Below are 15,925 nucleotides of genomic sequence, written 5' to 3' on the forward strand. Positions count from 1 at the left end.
TTCCCAGAACACACAGAAGTAAAGAAGAATGTTGCAAAACCCAGAAGAGACTGGACAAGAAGACCTATGGAGGAACGGGAGGAAGTCTAAGAGCAACAGAAGTGTCCAGAAAGGGCAGGAGCCCCTACCCACCAGAATGAATGTGCAACGTTGTGAAGAAGGAAAGTCAGTACTGCACACAAGACGACGAAGTCGGGTTCCTGGAGGGTGCAGCTGATGTTCTACTCTGGATGGAGGACTGCAGTCAGGTTTGCGTCATCCGAGTCCACCAACAAGCCTTGGCACACGCAAATCTCGCAGTTAGCGGACAGTGGATCAGCAAGGACTCAGTGGACTCTACCCAGGAGTGGGAGTCGGGGAAGGGGACCTCAGCAACAGAGAACCCACAGAAGACCAGGCAGCACTCACCAGACTCCCACAGGACGTGGACACGAAAGTTGCAGAAGAGGCCCATGCAGTACTACTGTAAAGGTTTCCACGCCGCCGGAGAACCACTCCGGGAGTTAGTGTGGCAGGATAGAGTGCTGGAGCTTCAAGATGCACAAAGATCTTGGAGGAAGGATGCCAAGAAGCCTTGGCAGCTGCAAAGGATATGGTGCACGGGGGTACTGTCTTGTGTGGGGAGGCAAGGTCTTATCTCCACCAAACTTGGAAAGTTGGAAGAGAGGACCGTCAGGACCACATCAGTCCACCACCTGTGATGCAGGATCCACGCAGCTCAGCAGCAGAAGAAGAAATCCACGCAGCCAGTCGTCATAGCAGTTGGTGCCTGCAGAAACAGGGGAGGGACTCCTTCACTCCAAGGGAGATTACTTCCTTCTTCTGATGCAAGCTGACCTCGGAGGATGCATGACTAGGAAAATGTTGCAGTAAGGAGCCTGAGATACAATGATGCAGAAGGCGCCTTTGCTTCTTTGTTGCAGCTTGTAGGGTCCTGAAGAGTCCAGGTGCAGTTTCTTCAGTCAGAGGTCGAAGTGGAGGGTGCAGAGGATTCCTGCTGGTGTCTTGCAATCTGAATCTGAGGAACAGCCCAAAGGAGGGACCCTAAAGAGCCCTGAAAAGGGGGGTGGAATTGGTCAGCTAGCTGGGTGACCACCTATCAGGAGGGGGCTCTGAAGTCACCTGCTGGCACTGGACACTCAGATGCTCCTAGAGTTCCCCGCCAACCTTGAATCCAAGATGGCAAAATCCAGGGACCCTCTGGAGGAGCTCTGAGCACCACCCCTGGGGTGGTGATGGACAGGGGAGTGGTCACTCCCCTTTCCTTTGTCCAGTTTTGCGCCAGAGCAATGACTGTGACGGGGGGTCCTTGGACTGGTTTATGCAAGGATGGCACCATCTGTGCCCTTCAAAGCATTTGCAGAGGCTTGGGTAGGTTACCTCTCAAGCCTGTACACCTATTTCCAAAGGGAGAGGGTGTAACAACCCTCTCCCAAAGGAAATCCTTTGTTCTGCCTTCCTGGGATCCAGCTTTTCAAGCAACAGGAGGGCAGAAACCTGTCTGGGAGGTGGCAGTAGCTTGGGTTGCCTGGAAACCTTCAGAAGGCTGTAATGGCAATACTGGGAGTCCTCTAAGGAGCCTCCAGAGTGCATGGAATGCTTGCAAAAGCCTTTGGGATATGATTCCAACACATGCCAATGATTGGAGTTACCATTATGTAGCTGGACATAGGGAGTGACCTATGTCCAGTACATGCGTAAAAGGCCATTCCCGCACTCACCAAGTCCAGGAAAATGGGCATGGAGTTTGTGGGGGCACCTCTGCTAGTGCAGGATTGCCCTCACACACACACAGGTACTTTGCATCCTGCCTTCTGGGATAGAAGGCCTGCCATATGGGTATCTTATAAGTGACCTGGTGTAGTGAAAAATGGCAGTGAAAGGGTGCTTGCACGTTTCACGCAGGCTGCAATGGCAGTCCTGCAGAAGCCTTTGCTTGGGCTCCCTTATGGTGGCAAAATATGTGCTGCAGCCCATAGGGATCCCCTAGAACCCCGATGGGACCTATACTTGGGACTTATAATGGGGGCAACAGTATGCCAATAGTTGGTGAAATACCGAGTTATGGGAGAGACAGCATAATTACTGGGGCCCTTGTTAGCAGGATCCCAATGAACACAGTGACATCAGGCAAAAAAAGGGGGTAACCATGCCACTAAAGAGGGTACTTTCCTACACCGGAGAATGAGATTGCACACAGAGCTCCGATCGGTGTATGGAAACTTGGCGTGACAGAGGGCAAAAGCGAAACAGAGTCAGTTCCATCAGCCTGACATTGTGCGAAAACTGCAAGTTGAAGTAGGCCCAAGAATGGCGCGACCGCTTGAAAAGGGCATTTAATCGACCTAGATGATTACAATCGGATTGAATGTAAGTTAGAAAACACGATCGAGAACTACACTGAAGTTTATAGAAAAGATAAGTTCAGATAGTACCGAACCAACATCTAACGGAGCGAGAGGAAATATGTCTGAACCAGACGGCGGAAAGAAAATCTAATAAAGGACTCTATGCCCATCACAGAAAGGAGGAGTCACTCAATCTCGAGACTCGAAAACCTTCCCCAAAAGAACAAGAACTTGTAACACTCAGAGCCCTACACCAGACTTATGCAAAGCATGTGTATCTGCAGCTACCATGCCAAACACACAAACATATATCTCAATATCCATCTATAAAACAAAAAAACACTGCAACAATCTGGGTTCAGTAGGCGCTTCAGGCCTCTGAGCTCCAGTGACATTGCACCTGCTGCACCAATGGAAGCTATGCCCTCAGCCTGAACCACCCAGTGAAGCCTGTCCTGTACACTAATGAGGGGAACACTTACAACAAGGATGAATTTAGGTAATGTGCATCAAACTCTGGTTAAGTTATTTTGAATGGACTGTGCCTGGAGAGCTGCCTTTTAGGCCTCCACCCAGACCTGAAGGAGCTCAAAGTTTTCAGCCCTTTGCCTCATTTCTTCATGTATGTATCTTATACTACTGGGTTCTGGTCTGTCGTTTAACACAACCTCCTCACACAGCTTGCCAGATATACCACTTGGATTTTAGGCAGATATCAAGCAAACTAAAATCCAACCATACTTTTATTTACCTCCCCACAACTAATGTCAATAGTTGGTTGCTTATTGCCCCCTCAAACTCACACAGCCAATACTTTGCTGACTCAGGAGAGGCAGATTGTACAGACAACTCAAGTTGAGCTGACATCTTTGTTGGATCACCAGGAACCACTCTGGGCTTAGAAAGGGTATCTTTCCAGCCAGACCAGCAGCCTTGAGCACACAAATCTAGTATTAAGACTCAGAAAGCACCATTTACCAAAGGGACTTTGCACTACACGCTCCTGTGTCTTCAGCTAGTTCAAGGTTCCATACAGCGACCATACATCAATGTTGCTGGTATAATGGTGGTACTTCTACGTGTAAATTAGCCAAGTCTTTGCCTGAATCCCACATACGTAATGTTGGTGTTCGGGGTGGTGTATGGGCCAATATTAACCTTCCCTGAGTTAGTGCTCCTGCAGTCTGACTGTGATTGCACCTCTGCCAATGCACTCTGAAGAGTGCTGCCACAATTCAACTTTCTACCACCAGCCCCTCACTTCACCCACCATCCTTCCGCTCCACCCACTAGCCGGTCTTTAACAATTAGCTTAGTGCTAGGAAGCTTACTAATGTATGTTACCTTACAAATGGCAACCTACATCAAGAGATGCCTGAAAAATCACAAGCACAGTACAAAACCAGGTGTAGAAGCATGCTATGTGTACCAAAGACAACACATGAAAAGGTACCAGCAATACCACAGGTTAAATGGAGGTTGACATGAGACAGGGAGCACTTTGGAAGCCCTCTCAACATGCAGTGGCTAATAGACTGCTTCACGATATCAAATTCACAAGTTCTTCTGTATGGTCTGGTCAGTTACAGATTCAGTGTGCTGTAAACACAAGATGCATTATTGTGCTCTAGCACAAAGTGCTCTGCTACTTACACAAGTTGTGTTTGCGCCCGATGTACCGGAGGATGGCGTTGCTCTGAGTGAGTTTCACATCCCCATCAATCAGGTATGGAAGCTACAAATGAACACAGTAACGGTAAGAAACAGAATAAAGCATTTTAAATGTTTTATATTTTCTGAAGATGATCCTCACAAGGGACAGCACAGAGGAAGAACCAGTGGTAGGGGGCTATATGGCCAGAGTGCGGCCTTTCCATATTGCAGCTTTGTTCATCTCCTGCACAACTGTCCATCCGCATTTAAAGCATCCGAGTAGCACAGGCTTTTCATAATTGGGAACATAAGATGTCAAGGAGACACGGGAGGGGGGGTGGGACAAACCTATCACAATGGGAAGAAATTTCTAGGGGAAAAGGAAGCGCTCCCAACAGTCCCCTTAAAGTGTAAACATAGGTGCTCCCGGCCCTGGAGGAATCTTCCCCACCTCCAAAAACTGTGAAAACAGTTAAGAAAAAGGACCTAGGCACTCATAAAAATAAAATAAACCACTACTATGTTAATGAGAATACATAGTAAATCATTAGTTAAGAGGATTATTTAAATATATAGTCGAACAATGATCCAGTGAAATCTGTATGTCGTGAACATTTTATCTTTTAATATGACGAAAGGCAGCATAAGGATTCCATCATCAAAGAAAAGGGAAAACGAACAACAGCCACGAAGAACAGCCAACACGTGTTTCATCATGGGGGGTATACTCCCCTTTACTTTTTCAAGGCTAGACTGTAGACAGATAGAACCATGTCCGACTAGATATATGGTTTGTAACAACTGTATCCAAGTTAGACGAGTGAGTAAGATTTATGTACAGGTAATTCAGAACGATTGTATCCATGAGTATGTATCATCCGTGTATGATAAAGTCATCAAAGAAAGAGAAATTATGGGACCACGGTAAGTCCTCTGGAGCTGTGCTAAACACACTAGTCGGTGTACGGAATGTTAACAGCAGGGGTGGGACAAACCACCTGGACTAGATGTAGCCTAGGCACGGGTGCCCAAATATACAATTACAGGGGCTGAATACAAGTAATGTTTGCAGGGGCAAATGAAGGAGAAAAGAAAGAGGAGAGTCAGACCCTGGTAACATGACCAGCACGATTCACCCAGAACCCGATGAGTCTTCTTTAGAAACCATAGACCAAAAAAAAAAAAGCACAAGAGACAAGGCCCTCACGCTATCAGTGCTGCAGTTACTCTCAAAGTCCATGCAATCATTGTCTCAAAACCATAACTTCATCCAGTAGGTAGGGCAGGGAGTGAGTCTCCACAGAAGTAAATTGTCAGGCAGGAAGTAGAGAGACACAGGGAAGAACAGCACTTTATACAGTCCAACTACCCTGAAATCAAGGTGGTTCTCAAAAGAATTGTTATTTTCAAACAAGTTACTTACCTTCAGTAATTATCTATCTGCTAGAGACATTCTAGCTGCAGACACTTTAACCTTAGAATTTCCCCAGGCATCAGTCTGGATCCAGAGATTTTTTCTTTTCTTTCTTCGAGCAGTACCCCTCTGCACCATCAGTCCGCTCCATGTCGGTCGCTAGCGTCATGGTCACCAGATATGACATGACCGGTCATACATAAGTGCCACCCCAGCAGACAGACTTCAGTTTTTCACAACTGTCCACACCAGAAGCACAGAGCCATGAAGAACACAGACATGGGGAGCCAGAACCAGGGTCTTGAAAGAGAGGTCCCGGTCCCTAGAAATCAGTTCGCAGAGCGGGGAGGATGGGTGGGTCGGTAAGGAATCTGCAACTAGAATATGCCTCTACAAGATAATTTGTTATCTAAGGTAAGTAACTTGTTCATCTGATAGAACTTCTAGTGACAGATTCCTTACCTTAGAATAGATACCCAAGCAATACCACCCCTGTAGGTGGGTCTGCGTACCAAGTCCATATTCGGATGTCCAGCAGGACCGAACAGCCAATGTAGCCGCCTCTGCGGGCCAGACTGCCCAGGCAGTAGTATTTAGTGAACATGTGGAAGGACGCCCACATTGCTGTCTAGCAGATATCCAGGACCGGAACTCTGCATGGTTGCAGCTGTTGGAGAGTGACCCAGCAAACCCTTAGGAGGGTTGCTTTTTAACCAAAGAGTAGCACATTTTAATGCAGAGAACAACCCATCTTGTGATGGTTCTTTTCTGCACTGCCAGACCTTTCTTTGACCCCGCTTAGCCCACAAAGAGTTGATTACCCACCCGGATCTCTTGAATATGATTGAGGTAGAACGCCAATGCTTTTTTTTTTTGGGTCCAGGCAGTGGAGTCCCTCCTCTTCCTTAGAGGGATGTGGAGGGGCATAAAAAGTAGGCAAGGTGATGGATTGGCCTACATGAAAGGGCGTGACCACTTTAGGGAGAAAAAGTCCTAGCATGACGCGCCTCCTCGTCAGCATACGTGCCTTCTTGTCAGTGTAGAAGACGAGAGGAAAGGTGGCTTAGAAGAAAGAGCCTGCAACTCACTCACTTTGCCTGCTTACTCTGAAAACAGCCTTTTTTGGCTATTACCTCTGCCTGCAAAGTGGACAATTGTGAAGTGGCTCAAAGGGAGCACACATCAGATAAGTAACAACCAAGTTCAAATCCCACTGGGGCATTCTGAACAGGGAAGGAGGAAGAGGATGGTTAAAACCCTTAAGAAATCGTCCAACAGTGGGGAAATTTAAAAAGGGCGGGTTTGTCAGGTAATCGGAGGAAAGCCAATATGGCAGACAAATAACCTTTGAGGATGACCAGAGAGGAGCCCTGTGGGGCCAAAAATGAAAGAGACAAAAGAACCTCTGAAAAAAAGCGGTGAGGAGGGTGTGGGGGGTGTTGTTGACAGACTTGTCCTCACACCAAGCCACAAATTAGTGGCAATTCAAGGCATATCCCATTTTGGTGGAGGGACACCTGGCTGCCAAGACATCACAGACTTTAGGTGGGAGATCAAAAAGAAAGCAAAGACTAGACAGGTTCGGGTGGAGAACCATAACCTGCCGCTATGTAAGAAGATCCACCCGAAGGGGCAGTCTGGTCTGTGGATCGATGGCTATGCTCAAGATCTAGGGATACTAGACTCTTCTTGCCCAGTCTGGGGCCACAAAAATGACTTGGGCCCGGTTATTCTTGAGAACTCTGGGCAGAAGTGGCATCGGCATAAAGAAGTAAAGGAGGCCAGAGTTCCACTTGAGAAAAAGCATCGCAGAGCAAGGGCCGCCCTTGGAAACTCAAACAGCTGACATTGCACATCCGGTGGAGGCAAACCAATCTAACTAAGGCTCTCCCCAATGCTAAAAGAGACCTTGTCCCACCTCCGGATGGAGAAGCAATTTGTGATCAACTAGGCAGCAATAGCTGAGTTAGTCTACTCTGGCGCACAGAGAGCCCACCAGATCTTGAACCACCAGGGATTTCCCTGCTATTACAGCCATGTCCAGAGAGGAGAGCCTCCCTTTCCAATTGCCAAGGACCCCACTCCGCCCTGCTTGTTGTTTCAGTACCACATAGCAGTGGTGTTGTACCTGCATCACTTTACCTTTGAGGGGAAATTTAATGCTTTCAATGCCAGATGCATCGCCCTGAGTTCCATAAGGCGGATAGGGAACTCTGACTCCGCTGGAGACCCTGGCACCGCCGATCTCTGCCTCTCCCAGGTGCGAAACTCCAACACCGTGAGTGACATCTGTCAGTAAGGTGAAACCTGGTTGGGAGGGGGGAGGGGGTGAGGGTTGGAGTCATCGGCCCTTGACCCAATCGCGGTTCAAACGTCACCAGTGCAGATCTCGTGCAGTCCCCCCTCTGAGATCTGGACCATGTTGGAGATATTTCCCTGCTGCTGTGTCCACTGGAACTTCCGGTCCTACTGCACAGCCCACATACGCCATCTGGAATGAGTCACTAGCAGGATGCAGGAACCCATGAGGCCCAACAGCCTCAGTCATTCTCACTAAAATCTATGACAAAGGCTGAAACATCAGTTATCAATGACTGAATATCCTGGACTCGCTGCTCAGGAGGATAGGCCCGAAACTGCACTGTGTCCAGAACAGCTCTGATGAAAGGGAGCGGTTGAAAGGGAGTCATGTGTGACTTCAAGACACTTATAGTGAACCCCCAGTGAATGAAGAAGGATCACTTGTAGTCTGAAGGTGGGAGATGATAGCCTGGGGCAAGCTCTCCTTCAACAGTCAGTCCTCGAGGTCGGGAGGCTCAGGGGGGGTGGCGGAAGAGACTGAAACCACTAACCTGTGCAGCTGAGCTGCGATCACTGCCATCCCTTTGGTAAGCATGTTGAATTGAAAATGCTTGTGGCCTACAACAAACATCTGTGGGCAGGTAGGATGGGAATATGGAAATAAAAAGGTCCTATGAATCCAACGTTACCATCCAGTCTCCATGGTAGATAGGACCTGAGCATTTTGAACTTTTCCTTCCAGAGGAAGAGATTGAGGGCCCAGAGGTAGAGGGTAGGGCGGAAGCCCTTGTCCTTTGTGGGCACCAGAAAGAAGTGGGGATATCAACCACAACCTACTTCTGGCACACAGACTCTCTCTACGGCTCCCTTGGCCAAGAGAGCCATAACCTCATGGAGAAGTGCCAGGTGATCCTGTCATTCAAATCGTAGGATGGTGGCATAGGGAGAGGAGTAGCACCTTCAGACTATTTGCATAACCCGCCTGTTTGACGGATGTTGGTCCAGTGGGGCAGGTGATGGTGAATTCTGCTGCCGACTGGTCCTTTGCTGGGGAGAAGCCAGATGAGGTAGGCTTGGCGGCTGCAGCAGAGGCGGGGGTGGTACTTGTTTAAATGCTGGCTCCCAGTTCCACATGAATGCTGGATGCCACCGTCCTCAGCCATGCAAAGGCTGTGTAGCACGCGATGCACAGCGGCTGGCAGGCAATGGATGTGGCTGACTGCCCCTTCCATAGCCATGAAAGGGGTGAAGAGCAGACTGAGGTGGCTGCGGGGGAGCCGCAAGGGACCAAGCTGTAGCCGGAAACTCCTTAGAGCACCGAGTCTGCTTTGTTCATGAAGCAACATGTGCCAAAGGGCATGTCAGTCACAGTAGTTTGGACATCCCCTGAAGAAAAAAAAACAGATACAAGTAACCAGATGCATGTAACCAGTCATGGCGTCTCAAAGCAACCAGATGCAACCAATATGCCCAGAGAGTTGGTAGCATCCAGCCCACATCTCTCCCCTCAGCAACAGCTTTCGAGAGAATGGTCCTGGCCTTCTCCAGGACCTGTGGCAGCACTTGCACGACCGTGTCCTATAAAGTATGAGTGTAACAGCCCAAAATCCATGCAGTGTTTACCAACCACAGGCTGGAGAAAGAGAACAGCTTCTTCCCAAGATGGTCCATCCTCTTTGATTCCCTATCTGGAAGAGTGGAAGTGAATGGGCAATGGGAGGTTAAGGCTTGGCTGACCAAGCACTTGAGGGGGGAATTGTTAAGTTCAGGCCTATGGGGACGAGTGATTATCATATTAACAGGGGCCCCTGTGCCTGGCTTGCACCATGTTCCCAGCAGTACATCAGTGAGAGCGGCAAAAGGGGTTCTGATGTAGAAGCCCCAGCTTGAAGCACCTCAGGTCAGGAGGATGGTCCTGACATCCACTGAAGACAGCTCGAGGCCAAAGACCTCAGCTGCTCTTCTCACCATGGAGTAAGAAGCTCTCTCCTCTGTTTCTCCTTCTACTGTGTCTACAAAGTCAGTTGAGGTATCCAACCCGCTGTCTTAGCCCAGTCCATAGGATCTTCCATCCGGTATTCTAAAGGGTTCAGCAATCCCTCCATATCGGTTATACCTGGCAGCATTTGGCGTGTCTCCCATGTCTTTTTGCCTTCTGACCCCCTGGTTTTGGACACTGTTTTTGCTGGTTTATTGTCTCTGCACACTTTACCACTGCTAATCAGTGCTAAAGTGCAAATGCTCCCCATATAAATTGTACTGTGGATTGGTTTATCCATAATGGGCATATTTGATTTACTAGTAAGTCCCTAGTAACATGCCCTAGAGGTGCCCAGGACCTGTGAATCAAACGCTACTAGTGGGCCCGCAGCACTGGTTGTCCCACCCACATTAGTACCCCTGTAAACATGACTCAGACCTTCCATTGCAGTGTGTGTGCAGTTTTAAACTGCCAATTCGACTTGGCAAGTGTACCCACTTGCCAGGCCTCAACCTTCCCTTTTACCTCATGTAAGGCACCCCTATGTTAGGCCCTTGGTAGCCCCAGGGGCAAGGTGCAGTGTATGCTTAAAGTAGGACATACACTAGTGTGTTTTATATGTCCTAACAGTGAAATACTGCCAAATTCAGTTTTCACTGTGCAAGGCCCAGCTCTCACAGGTTAACATGGGGACTGCCTTTAAATATCCTTAAAGCACAGATTCCCTTTGAGAGCAGATAAAAATGTGGGTTTAGGGTCTCTGAACTCACAATTTAAAAATACATCTTTTAGTGAAGTTGGTTTTTAAATTGTCTGTTTGAAAATACCACTTTTAGAAAGTAGGCATTTTCTTGCTTATACCATTCTGTTTGTGGATTGTTTGTCTGGGTCAGTTTGACAGTTGGGCTGTTTTGCACCTCTCTAGACAGTGACACAAAAGGGGGCGGGGTGTAGCCTGCATATCCTGATAAGACATCTGAGCTAGAGTGGAGGGAGGAGTGGTCATTCACACCTGAAAGACTGTATTGTGTCAGGGCAGGCACAGTCCTCAGACCCACTTGTGTGCGTCTGGGACCTGGCCTGGCCAAGGAAGGATCTTGCAAACACTTGAGACTTTGCTTTGAAATTTGTCAAAGGCAGAGCTGGGTATAAGACCCAAAACCCCAGACTTAGAATCTTTCTGGAATCAAGAGGAACCTCTGCCCAGGAGAATAGCTGAAGGAGGAGTACTGTCCCTTGGCTGTGTTGCTTTGCTGGACTGGCCTGCAGTTGCTGCTTCTGCCTGAAAGAGTGCAAAGGGTGAACTTTGCTGTGTGTCCTGCTTGAGAAAGTTCTCCAAGGGCTTTGAGTAGAGCTTGCCTCCTGTTGGACGTCTCAGGGATACCAAAGACTTCAGTTTCCTCAACCTGCAGCACTGGGAACTGTGCGTTTTGTGCTGTTCAAGAGGGGAAACCACTGCGGCGCCACCAACACCACCACCACTGGCCTGAACCGTGACCTGCCGATGCCACATGGAGTCACATTGCCCCGTGGCCCTGGTCTCCCCGACAGTCATAAGACGACTTCTGAGCCGCTGCTCGCACCGCGACCTGTGGGCCCCGCACTCCAACATCGCCTGCTCACACTGCAGCCTGGGCATCCCCGACGAAGCTCCTGATGACATTGGTGCCGCTGCCTGCACCGTGGCCTGTGGACATCGCTCGTGAGGTACATGAAGCACCATCCCATCCCGCACCGCAGACCCGGTCCACCGACTCCAGCACCATTGACTCCTGTGTCGTCACCAGGCATCCTGCCTGCACCGTGGCCTGTGGACACTGCTCGTGAGGTACATGAAGCACCGTCCCATCCCGCACCGCAGACCCGGTCCACCGACGCAAGCACCATTTACTCCTGTGTCGTCACCAGGCATCCTGCCTGCACCGTGGCCTGTGGACATGGCTCGTGAGGGTCACGAAGCACTGTCATGTCCCGCACCGCTGGCTTGGGCCTACCGACAACAGCGCTTCAGCAACGACAACGCCGCAGCCTGCACCATGACCTGTGGACACCACACATCACATCATCCTGCTTCGCACCACAGCCCGACGCCATCCACGCCGGTGCACCTGACTTCAGCCTGGAGTTCGATCTGCAATTCGTGTGACCTAGAGGGCCCGATGGCTCCTGTACCGACTCCGGAACAGACACCGTGACATCAGTGACGCCGCTCTCCGGAGCTCACCGCGCAGATCACGACACCCTGCAAATCCAAGGTACTGTTTGTGGGTCTTCCCTAAACCGTAGCTGGCCCGCAATGCCGCAGCCGGCCTGAACTGTTAGTTTTGTTGATCATGACTCCGTGATAGCTCCACCTGGGGCTATCGACTTCAAGGAACTTTAGTTTTGAATAAATCTTGCAGAATTTATATTTATTACTGTATGTTGGATTTTTATCGTATTTGGTCTTGTTTTATATAGATAAATATTGGCTATTTTTTTTAAAACTGTTGTGACGTCCTTTTGTAGTGTTTTCACTTATTACTGTGTGTTATGTGCAAATGCTTTACACATTGCTTCTGAGATAAGCCGGACTGCTCATGCAAAGCTACGAAGGGTGTGAGCAGGGGTTATCTGAGCGGGTATCTCTCTTATCCTAACTAGAGTGAGGGTCCCTACTTGGACAGGGTGCAAACCAACTGCCAACTACCTTTGCCAATTTGAGATCCATAAAAATAATCCCATCTAGGGACCAAAGGCGCGGCCGTAGACAGAATCAGCATTGAGCGACGTCATTCCGGCTCCGTGTTGGAGATGGTGAAGAGTATGGGGTTATCGCTGCCTGAACGGATGTTGGGGAATGTCAAGGTGCAACCGACACCAGTGTAGATCCAGAAGGGGATCCTTGGGTGCCCTCTGATCCAAGGCCAAACTGCCCCTGCTAAACCTGTGGGGCCCAAGGGCTCTCTAACAGGGCTGGCAGGCTCAAAAATGAGGAGCATGGCCTTGTAAAAATGAGTTGGGCAGGGGTGGGTGCAGCTCCTGAAAGTCGGAGAGGTGCGGAGCCGACCCAGAAGTAGGCTCTAGAGCGAGGATGCTCCTTGTCCTGCATCGGACTGATAGGGTGAAGTCGAAAAGTGCTTGTACTTCTTACCCAAATGTCCCAACGATTTAGAATGGGATGAGGAGGAGTGGTGGTGGCTCCGCAGGCGGTCTTTAGACCTTCCCCTCGAACAAGAGCGAGGTGAAACCAGACACCGGGCCACGAGCCGCTTCAGGGATGGCTCACTCAAAGCCTCCGGGTTTTGGTTGCGCTCCAAGCACCACAAACATACCAGGTGCAGATAAGTCAGACATCATGCGGTCACAGGGCTTGAAGCCGGCCTTCTTGGACATCCGACGCACCAGAAAAGTTGATATTAAATTAAAAAAAACACCTGACAAAAAAGTTGAAAATCCAGTCAAAAAACGACTGAGAGTAGCTCTTCCAGATCTGCACACGGGCTGGCACGGAAAGAAAATAACTGACGTCAGCACGCTGGGGTGGCGCTTATGTATGACCCACTACATCATATACAGCGATTACGATGCCAACAGATGCAGTCGACCGACACCATCTGACGGTGCGCAGCAGTACTGCTTGAAGAAAACAAAAAAATCTCTGGATACAGACTAAATAAAGCATAAGGAAACTCTAAGGTAAGGGATCTGCAACTAGAAGTCTATCAGATGGGCGTCTTTGTAGTGTGCCACTGCTCCCATTCTTCCAATCTCACTCCTGACTTACAGCCATACAGCAAAGGTAATAAGTCCTCTGCTGGAGATGAGGGAAGGTGTACAGACACAAGGTCAGTGTGCTCATGCAATGTTGCCTGCACAAAGCAATGCCACTCAGCCCTCCTATGAAGATCCTGAAGCTGTCTGGAGTGTTATATTGTGGTACGTACACAATGAGTTATATCCCTTACAAGGTCACAAGATGCTTTCACGCAGCAACATGAGCCATGCACCTAGGTATTCCTGGTTAATATAGTGTGGTTTGAAGTGGCTATGGGAGGCGTGCAGCACAGTAAGAATGATTACACCAACTCACATTTACCCTTCTGCAGGCCCGCCCCTTCCCTGCACACCCATGCAAAACATCTCACATTAGGGAAAGCCAGTCCCAGCGTTTCCTTTTCCTTCAGCCAATGGCTTCTGTCATAATCTGGACCTAAAAGACAAAAAGAACAGTTTCTAAAATAAATCAGTGTACAATAATGCCAGCCCTACAACTCTACCACTTAAAGCAAACATGAGGTTGATCTAATTACAAATAGCTTTCCTTGTCTTGGTCAACCATATCCCCTTGTAAGAAGTCACTTAATGGGAGGGGGGGCAATTGGTACCCTCCCAAGCAAACACAAACCCTCACTCACACTACTGCAACAGGCAGAATCAAGAGCATACATATAAAGCTCAGCAAGGACCACTCTCCCGTACTCCAGCATGAGGCAAATTACTTCGGGGCCCAGTCTGATAGGGAGCACAACTCACCCAGACCCAATTTATGTCCAACTGGAACACACTTCCCAATACTACACTGCAACTAGCCAATACTGTATCTTGTAATCAACCAGGAACCAGACCATGCCCCCCCCCCCCTTTCACCCATAAAGGCCCCTCTCCTCCTACGCCCCTCCTTCACACAACAAAAAGCCACGACAGCCCCCTTCATTGTCCAAAGAGGAGCCATTTCTTCCATTATCCCCTCCCTTTTGCTTCAGTCTGCCAAAGAACCATCCTCTTCAGACACAGGACTCCTCTTCTGCAGCTCCACATCACTATGCAGCAGACCTTTTAGTGGGTCACTCCTTGGACAGCAGTACCCTTGCTCCCTCCACTCTAGGAAAACGTTGACAATCCGACAAAATAGAGGCCAACCTATTTCTGGTAGCTCCCCATTGGAGAGAACCTTGCAGTCATAAATAATAATAATAATATTTAAAAAAAAAAAAAAAAAAAAAAAAAAAAAAAATGATATAGATATATATCCCCAGACCCTGGAAGCAAACTCCGTGTGTGTGTGTGTGGTGGTGGAGGAGGTTTGGGTGGGGGGGGGGGGGGGAAGCACTAGTTTTCAAGAAACAATCTCCCACTTTCAGTGACTTCACAGATCACCGAATATGGTGTTTTTTCCTCCAATAGTCTGCTGAACACAACGTCCTCAGCCAACTTGAGGGACAAGGAAAAGACCGCCATGGGCAAAATCTTGCCCTATATTTATTATCAGCATATTATGACCCAGCCCCTTAACTTCCACTCTTTGTAAACACCCTCATTGATACTGGCACGCCTATTTTATTTATTTTAAATCGGATTAACAAAGACCACAGCCTACTCAACAACTTGAGCTCCACCCCTTGCCGTACTCCTCATCCACTCTGCCTTCTCCAACTCCGTACACCTAGTCACCCTTCTCACATTCCAGTTGCCATCCGATAACCTTAAATTATCACCATGCACATCTCTTACTCTTCTAGGTTCTGACAGCTTACTCTAGTTTTGTAACACTAGTTCCCAGTCTTCCTATCACCCACATGCCTTTTTCATACTTTGTTTTCCGTTGATTCTGCTATTGTGCCTAGTTTCATATTGTTTGATACTTTATCACTCAAATGTTTGTACTTTGTTATGATTCCCCCTCTCTAGACATCCACGCTGGCACAGCTACAGAACTTAGTACCCTCCCTATCAATAGCAAGAATGGCGTTTCTCCAGTTACACTATGCTGAGTAGTTCTATGACTCCACAACATGTCTCAGACCTGATCCCTCCAAGAGGAATTATTGAACATCGCTAACTAGATACCTTCCCCTAATACACGGTTAAAGTCTTCAACCATTCCATTACCCCTTTGATGATATACACAGGGGTCTTACAATGTTTTAGTCCCCACTGCTTGAGGAACTTTCCAAACTCAACAGACGTGACCTGTGGATCATTGTCCTTCAAAATCACCTCAGGACAACCTTCTCTTCTAAAAATATCTTCACAGAATGTTATCACATTACTCATTTTCACAAAAGCTATTTCTGGCCTTTTTGAGTAATAGTCCATCATGACAATGGCAAATCGGTCCGACAAACCCCTAAATTCGAATGGGCCGGAAACCATAGCGACTCTCTCCCATGCTTTCCTGGGAAATGCCAATTGTTAAATGGGCAATTCTCACAGTACATGTGATTTATCACTACATGTGCATTACCT

At 48.5% G+C, this 15,925-nt stretch overlaps 1 protein-coding gene across 1 annotated transcript in view; it reads right to left on the reverse strand.

The window, feature by feature from the left end:
- LOC138299792 (glutathione S-transferase Mu 1-like) overlaps positions 1–15,925 on the reverse strand; it is an 81,044-nt gene that overhangs the window by 27,346 nt on the left and 37,773 nt on the right. The window contains exons 3-4 of the mRNA XM_069238348.1: positions 13,825–13,889; positions 4,002–4,083 (exon numbers count right to left, since the gene is read on the reverse strand). Coding sequence (XP_069094449.1) covers positions 4,002–4,083; positions 13,825–13,889 — 147 coding nt within the window. The remainder of the gene's footprint in view (positions 1–4,001; positions 4,084–13,824; positions 13,890–15,925) is intronic.

This window comes from Pleurodeles waltl, chromosome 6 (assembly GCF_031143425.1).
Source record: "Pleurodeles waltl isolate 20211129_DDA chromosome 6, aPleWal1.hap1.20221129, whole genome shotgun sequence".
In the NCBI taxonomy this organism is placed as follows: Eukaryota; Metazoa; Chordata; class Amphibia; order Caudata; family Salamandridae; genus Pleurodeles; species Pleurodeles waltl.